Below are 9,284 nucleotides of genomic sequence, written 5' to 3'. Positions count from 1 at the left end.
TCATATTAGGCACGCGCACACACACATGCATACACCACATGTAAAGATACGTGAAAAAGTAACGGCCATCCGCCTCCCAAGTTTCATTAAAAATCATCCCAATCCCCTCTTCTGCTGTCCACCACTTCTTTCATGTATTTGTTCGTGTCTTTTATTATTTTATGCAATCCAAAACACTCTAACCCACCGCACTTCGTATCTCTCGGTTCAAATCCTTGTCATTTGCTGACGGAAAGCATGAAATTACCGTAATAAGCCGTATATTGCCGAAAAGCGCATGTTGTCTACTGTCAGGGGCAGTTTTAATGGTTTTGATAGTGCAGACGGTTGAAGAGTTACGGTACAATGAATACAGCTCGCTGATCTGTGTCGGCGACGACACATTCGGTTCTAAAGGGTTAAGTACGACTTTTTTCTCAATAAAATAGTTAGTAAGGTACTTAAGTTTAGGTGTTGGGCGATTAAGGGATGTAGAATATGGTAATGCATAATATTGCATTAATATGTGCTTTATAAGTACTAATAAACAGCTAATATCTCAGTAATATGCATGATAAAGCAACTAGTTAATAGTGAGAATTGGACCCTAAACTAAAGTGTGAATCAACTTAAAGGTGGTACAAAAAATGGGTATTAATAAGATTAATTTGGGTTTCGTTTTCTTTGAGCAAAATATAATTTATTTATTTTTCTTTCTCTTTGATTTTGATATACAGGTGAAACTGGAAAAATGAGAATATGGTGCAAAAGTTCATTTATTTCAGTAATTCAACTTAAAAGGTGAAACTAATATATTATAAAGACTCATTACATGCAAAGTGAGATATTTCAAGCCTTTATTAGTTATAATTTTGATGATTATGGATTACAGCTTATGAACACCCCAAATTCAAAATTAGAATATTGTGAAGAGGTTTTCATAAGCATCCATAATCATCAAAATTATAACTAATAAAGGTGTGAGATATCTAATTTTTATCTCAGAATTACTGAAATAAATGAACTTTTGCACCATATTCTCATTTTTCCTGTAATAAAGTGCAGTGGAGAGGACGGTACGTTACTCACTTTCATCAGAACCCTGTGGAGTTTCCAGCGTACGGATGTAGTCGTCCTGATGAGAAACACAAGACAGAAATCATCATATATCATATATGTGACGTCAAACAAAATGCATTCAAAATCAAGATCTAGACATGATCGTTTAAATGTTCCCTTGTTTCTAATAAAATTGCTGAACATTAATTATACACAATATTAACTCTAAAATTCAGTTGCTACACAAATTTACAATTGTGCGTATGAATCAGGGCGAATCACGTGGTATTGTTTTGATCAGAACGGCTAACAAAAAAACCTCCAAAAATGACACTAAACGCTACGTTTAGCGTCTAACGTTTAGGACGCTAGCTCTCGGCTTCTCGAAAACGCCACGCTGATATTGATCCTCGTTTTATTTCTCCTTTTGTCCCAAAGTCTGCTTGCCATGGTCCATAATGTACAACGAAACAACATCAGCGTGAGCGCGCCGCTAGACGTAACGCTGTTGTCCACGTCTGTCGCCATGGTTACTACGGCAGTATGAGCGGAAACCAGCGATAACGCGGATATTACGGCGGCAGTGAACAGGGACGAGCCATTATTAAAAATGGGAATTTCTCTGAAATTAAAAATCTTTGGGAACTTTTGTGATATTGTAAGTACACAACTGCAGGAAATATATCACACTGTGCAAGTGATTTTTGGATATTTTATTACAAAATTCTTACATATTGTACCTTTAACGTTCAAAGAACATTTGCTCATAACTTTGTCAGAACGTTAGCCAAAGTTCTGAATGTTGAATGTCAGCATCAGTAAACCAGATTGGTCTGAACACACACACACACACACACACACACACACACACACACACAGATACCAACCTCCACTTCCTTCAGCGACGGGAGGCAGGTGTGGAGAAAGAGAGAAAATGAGATTCAGAAACTCATGAAAGAGGGCAGATCTACGCTTCACAGCATCTATTAATATGATCTGGGAGAACAAGAGCCGAGGGATTTCTGAAGCTCACTGTTGTTAAACACGAGAGCAATGCAATGCCAAGATCAAATAAAATAAAATAATAAATAAAAATGCAATTTAAAATAAAATGTTTTAAGGAATCGTTCAATCGAAACTTAACAATCTGTCATTATTTACATTATTTTACACTGAAGACTCTTCATGCAGATGTTTAAAACAGTTTAAGCCACAAAACTGACCAAGAACATTATAAAAGTATCGTAGCAGCAGTCAGAGGAGATTTACAGCAAATAGTGACTTAAATTTAGGGCTGTAAACGATTAATCGCGATTAATCACATCCAAAATAAAAATTTGTGTTTACATAATATATGTGTGTGTACTGTGTATAATTATTTAGATATATATATAAAAAACACAATCATGTATATATTTAAGAAAAAATGGTTATATTTATATATAATATAAATTATATAAATGTATATACAGTATATAAATGCAATTATTTCTTAAATATATACATGAATGTGTGTGTATTTATACATAATAATTATACACAGTATACACACATATATTATGTAAACACAAACTTTTATTTTGGATGCGATTAATCACGATTAATCTTTTGACAGCCCTAATTTTTATATGATTTATATTACATATAAATAGAACTATTTTATATATAAATAACACATTTTTCTTAAATATATACATGCATGTGTGTGTATTTATAAATACAAAATAATTATACACAATACACACACATATATTATGTAAACTCAAACTTTTATTTTGGATTCGATTAATCGCGATTAATCGTTTACAGCCCTAGTTAAATTTGTTTGTTTTTCTCACAAAAAGCATCAGAAATCAACAATAAAATGTACTGTAAGATTTAAAGTAACTTAAAGTCCCCCTGTGGTGTAAATCCAGCTTTTAATGTAGTTTATGTGTCTATGTGGAGTTATTAATCTGCTTTAACACACAGCATGTGTAAGTTCATAAGTCGACAGCATTGCTGAGTATTTTCTACTTAAAACTGCAGTGAACCAAAGACAGTCTCAAACACACGGCTTGAAATCGCTGGTGTTTCTGACGTCACACACTACCTTGACCAATCAGATCAACGTGTGATCGTCAACCAGTGGATCTCTGAGTGAGTGAGTGGAGGCGGGGCTCATTTGCATATTCATAGAACCGCGCATACTAAATGAGGCAAGGGTGTCGAGTTACATTCAAGATATTTTAAGGCATAAAGATTTTTTATTCAAGGAAAAAACATTTAAATATGTCATTTTGGTGATCAAAGATGAGTTTTAAGAGATAAAATGATTGACTACAAACTACTTTAAGTTTGGTTCTACACAATAAGCAGCACATAAACCTGTAAGCTCTGTTTGCAACCTGTTTGTAGTGTTTTTTTAAAAGTAAAATGTGATATTGAAGTGGAATAATAATCACAGAACCAGTCTGGAGCCGCACGGGTGTATCTGTGGCAATAGCAACTATACATCGTATGGGTCAAAATTATCCATTTTTCTTTTATGACAGAAATCATGAGGATATTAAGATCATGTTCCATGAAGATATTTAGTAAATTTCCTACCGTAAATATATAAAACATGTATTTTTGTGAGTGAATGCAGCACAATCGTGAACATAAATGCACAACTTTAAAGGAGATTTTCTCAATGTTTACATTTTTTTGCTCCTCAGATTCCAGATTTTCAATAGTTGTATCTCGACCAAATATTGTCCTATCCTAACAAACCACACATCAGTGGAGAGATGATTTATCCAGCTTTCACATGATATATAAATCTCAATTTAAAAAATTGACCCTAATGACTGGTTTTGTGGTCCAGGGTCACATATGAAAAAGAAATATGAAAAAATTAGCTTAGAATAACATGCACAGGTTAATAATTCACAAAGAGACCAGACACATGAATGAAAGCAAATTGTGATTTCATGATGACTTCGAAATACTGTCTAGGTTTGTTTAACAGAGAAAAAATACGTCTCTCTTCAAAAGCTCAGGGTTTTTCTCACGCATGAAAGCTGGAAAAACTGTAAGCCGTGAGTTTGTCCTTCAGCGAATCAAGCGCTGGAGACTGAACAGTGGACGTGTCATCCGACACACAGAGAGCGACTTCAGCTCAGATTTCTCATTATGATGTTGTCGAGCTCCTGGAGCGAATCCTGCCGGGAAGCTCTGTTGAAATTTAGTTCCAATAGACTTTGCATGCTTCACGCTGCGCCGGTTCTGCTCACGCATACTAATCTGACATCCACACACCCGTGCGCGCCGCTTCTGCCAACACAATCAATTTGAGATTTTGTAGCATTTAGGAGCTGCGCTGTTCAATTAGACGCAGACAAAGCCCTTGAGAGCGAGCAAGACGTAAACCGAAGCGGAAAAGAACAGATTGACACTGGTGCTCGATCAATACCGGCTCTTGCCAATACTCACGTCTAGAGATCGATCTCATAATGCCCAAATATTATGCTGATTAATCGGCCGAGGGTCAAAGTTCGGCTGCTTAGAAGGACTACATCAATAACTATATCACTATGTGGGTGAAAAGCTTCATTTTTCATTTCTAAAATAGATAAAAAATTATATTCTGAAACTGGAAAAATTTGAATATCATGCAAAAGTTCAGTAATTCAACTTAAAAGGTGAAACTAATATATTATATTACATGCAAAGTGAGATATTTTAAGACTTTATTTGTTATAATTTTGATGATTATGGCTTACAGCTTATGATTATGAAAACCCCAAATTCAAAATTAGAATATTGTGAAAAGGTTTTCATAAGCTGTAAGCCATTATCATCAAAATTATTACAAATAAAGGCTTGAAATATCTCACTTTGCATGTAATGAGTCTATATAATATATTAGTGTCACCTTTTAAGTTGAATTACTGAAATAAATGAACTTTTGCACCATATTCTCATTTTTCACATGTAGTAGATGTTTTATTAGTGAGACATAGATGTGTTTGAAGTTTGAAAAATATTTAGGGATACATTTCTGATTTTAATTTGCATGCAGAATTACCCTCAAAATTATACGGTTTTAACATAAACAACTAAAAAAATAAAATGCGATGCATGTATGAAGCCAGTAAGATTTCTGCACTTAAATCGTGACAGTTTATTATTATTATCCGGTTGCATTTATTTAATTTAAATAATCATGTTTTTAAAATGCGTTTATGTAAACTCGCTGTGAAAACGATTACATTTATTCCGTTCAAAAGTATGAACACGGTTAAAATACGGCTATATTAAGTTAGCACTATTCAGTTAGCTAAAGATTGAAAGAAATTAGATTTATTGATGACAAATATACAAACGTTGTTATTTTTAATTCAAAACACACTCAGATTATTATTACTAAAGTGACTTTTAATGTTTTTTTTACCAGCCATGGAATATTTTTTTGCCAAAACAAGCAATGACAACTAACATTACACTTACTAACACCAGTAAAAAATTTACATTTTCAGGTGCAGAAATTTAATAAAGGAATCGAATGTAAAATAACACTGCATAGTCTTCATTGTATAAATTAAACAAATGAATCCTTGTTAAAGTTACAAAAGTTATTCAGTCAAGAGCATCTTTTTGGCGGCAGGAATATTAGGCTGCTGTCTCTTTAAGAGCGAATGCACAGATCCAGTACACTGATGCACATGCCTTTTCTTTCTCAACTGTTTATGTTCACTTAACTGACTATATTTACGAGTATACTCGCAAATACCGGCATTTTCAAGCACAAGACGACGTAAAAGAGTTCAATTCAGATGTTTGTGCACATAAAACTTCCCACACAGCGCATGAGTGATGAAGTGAGTTCCCTTTCTCGTCGTCTTGCGCTTGAATATTTCAACTGTGCGAGAGTTAAACTGTCTTGACGACGCAGCACTGCCCCATAAACTGTCCAGGTTCATTTCCTCACAACACTGCATTGTTAGCATGCATAAAAATATTACCAACACTCTGGTTTCGCTCATCTACACAGATTTTTACGTGCATTTGATGCATGTATGTATGACTGACAAATATGCATCATCGGTTTTTTTATTTAAAATTTTTGCTATTTGTATTGTTGTTGTTTTTCTATTTTATTATTACGATTATTTTTTTCCTTGTGTTTTTAATGAGGAATCATAAAATCGATGTAACAATGATTATCAAATTGTTTGGATTACCTAATAAAAACATTTTAAACACAAATTAATGGATATTTTATATGCAATTCACATACATAATTTACATTTAGGTCTAAATATTGCTTGAGTGTTTGGGATAGTCACAAGCGGAGGGTGAGAAACAAAACAAAAAAATAGCAAAAGGTCTGTTTGTAAACCGGTGAGATTTCCTCGTTGCTGATCTGAAGGCAGTGTGTCGCAGTGATGGACACACTCAGAGACGTGATGACGGGCCGATGACCCAGCAGTTTCTGTAATGAACGCTTCACGTCTCTGTCAGTCTGTGATCGGGGAGGTTCTCCCCAAACGCTTCTCTCTGCAGTGCTTTCCTGTGGTCTCGTTCTCAGAGATAGCAGATTAGCTTTGCTTCATAACCTAGCAAGTCGTGTTACTGTCTACACAGGGAACTACTTTGCATTTATGCATTTGGCATATTGCATTTCAAGATACACATTAACTTTCTTATAAGTTGTTGCTTTCCCTGGGAATCGAACCCATGACATTGGCGTTGCAAGCGCATACGCACTACTGTGTACACAACTTCACTCGACTTACAATTAATTTGTGTCTAATCAAAACAAACATTCAAATATTGGGTAAAACAGTTCATTTTAATTAGATATAAACATTTTTACCAATGTTTTAAGACTCTTAACCCTCTGGTGCTCTTCTTGTGTCGGTCAAAAAATTTTCAATGGCATGATTGTACTATATTTTAGTTTGATAATGTTTTCTATTAAATATTTTAAGGATTTCTAGGTACTTAATTATATTTATGCTGTATTTATAATAAAATGTGTAACTTTTTGAGCATAAACTGTGGTAAATCTTGAATGCTTTAGAGCACTGACTGAAGTTTGATCTCTTTTTAAAAGACGACACTTGCAGATCATTGCTGAAGTGAAAAAGGTTTTAAAAAGTGAAAATGCACAAAAATGTCTATTTTTTATATAAAAATATATATTTTCAAAAACACGTTTTACTCTAAAACTGCAAGAAAATCAAAGCCCTGCACCTAAACAAGCTGTGTTTCAAACTTGAGCCTGATATAAAAATAAAAATAAAATGTTTGGCTGCAGTACCAAACGCTTCCACTAGAAAGTTTTCTTTTTTGACCGCGAGGAACACAAGTGTGACTATTTCTTTCAGGACCATTTAACCTTTTCGCATCATATCCTTGATTTTTGTGTGTGTTCACATCACACAGCAAGTGCCAAAACATTTACTATGTTTTGTACCATTCCGATGGCGTAAAATGTTTTTAAATAAAAAAACATTTTTTTATGACCGAAGAGCACCAAGGGATCCTTTTAGAACCTTTTTTTTTGCTGAAATGCCACAGAAGAACCAGTTTTTGTTCCCCAAAAAAAATTAATTGAACAGTTCAGTGTGAAGAGAATTTTAATAAGCTACTAAAGAACTCATTCTGTGGAATGTAGAGGTTCTTCAATGAACCATTTCGTGACTTTTTTTCAGAGCGTGTTGCAATGCACGAAGTCTCAGACACCGACGTTTGGCCTAACTCTAAATCCTAGTTCACTGTAATGCATTGCAACAAGTGTCTTTAATTCGCAAACAGCCTTTTAATGTCTTAAAATGTCTTAAAATGCTGGTTAAATAGACCCGAGTAATGGTGTGCATTGCATCCCTGTCTGAAACACAACCCTGAGCTCTGTCAGAATAGATTTTTTTGTTGCTTTCTTTCACTATTTTTGTTCTCATGCGTTCTCGCTCATGCAGTGCTGCCATTTACTGACAGAAATGCCTGAGAAATAACAGACCCGCCGCTGCCTCCTGTCAGAAATGCATTACGGCTCTTCACGAAACGCAGTTTCATATCAGTCTGGCCATATGAGCACCATGAAACTGGACATTCGCTTCAGTCGAGCGCGTGTCCGTCTCCTCCTGGGCAGAATACAAACAACCTCCGGCTCTTATCGTGAGGCCAGAATAAATGGACAGAGCGAAGCTGCAGGTGAGATTCACTAAACTCAGTCTCCTGTCCAGAACACTTCACGTCATCTGAACCAAATCTGGAATAATCCATCCGGAAAAGCAACTTTGACAGAGGAACACTGACATATTTTACCCTGAATCCCATTAGTCAGGGTTTCTAATAATCTATACGTGTTCTGGGGGCGGGGTTTATGTAAATTTTAGGGTTGGTGATGTCACTAACCGGGAGGAAGCTTGTGTAGTTCCTACCAGCCGTTTGTTGTAGTCCTTTTCTTCAAGGCGAGACACGGCAGGCAAAAACATCGGGTTTTCACTGGTCAATTTTGAGATATTTGTCTTCAATAACATGTCTTCTTTCAGACTTGTGGTGAAAAAAAGTCCAAAATACACATTTAGGTCTTTATTTTACTACACTTTGTCTATTTGCGTCTGTAGATTTCTCCGAAATTCAACAAAAGTTGTCGTTCTAAATCAAATCTCTGTCTCCTTCCTTTAATCTCACACACCACTGGAAAGCTCTCTCTCCTCTACAACGCTGTCGGATCCAAATATGGTAATTTCCTTTTAATCAGCAACCAATCGTGAAAGTACAATGGGCATTTAACCCTAAAAGCGAAATCTCATTGGCTGATGTCAATGTCTGACACTGTGATTGGTTCAGATGCATCACGTGACGCGCTCTGACACTCAGATGTGTGTTTCTGACTGTTTTTCTGCTCAGTTAAAGGCCATAAATGCTGTGTTTATAAGTGTTGTGATTTAGGTGGGTTGTATTGTTGTTGCTAATGATTTGATGAGATATTGTGTCAGTAAATAGTTGTTTCCACTAAAAAAGTATGATTTTTTTCATTACAAATCTTTAAATGCCTTTTTCTCAAAATGAGTTTGTCATTCTCCAGTGACACATCTCAGCCGATGTACACCAAACTCTCCAGTTACACACTTAGCAGTATTCTGAAGATATGTTCAGAGGGATTTGTTAATAAATCATTCCTGGCCTGATTTATGTGACATTTTAATAAAAAAATATGGCGAAAATCGATTTTTTAAGGCTATGGACAGTATATTTAGATTTGCTAATGA

The 9,284-nt window shown here is 35.1% G+C and overlaps 1 protein-coding gene across 1 annotated transcript in view; it reads right to left on the bottom strand.

The window, feature by feature from the left end:
- The window catches only part of LOC306989401 (testican-2), a 67,208-nt gene that overhangs the window by 38,475 nt on the left and 19,449 nt on the right, over window positions 1–9,284 (bottom strand). The window contains exon 5 of the mRNA XM_079595098.1: window positions 1,069–1,114. Coding sequence (XP_079451224.1) covers window positions 1,069–1,114 — 46 coding nt within the window. The remainder of the gene's footprint in view (window positions 1–1,068; window positions 1,115–9,284) is intronic.

Source organism: Phoxinus phoxinus (genome assembly GCF_949152265.1).
Source record: "Phoxinus phoxinus genome assembly, chromosome: 21".
Taxonomy (NCBI): Eukaryota; Metazoa; Chordata; class Actinopteri; order Cypriniformes; family Leuciscidae; genus Phoxinus; species Phoxinus phoxinus.
Note: the sequence above shows the minus strand (reverse complement) of the source record. Positions and strands in the feature narration are given on the sequence as shown.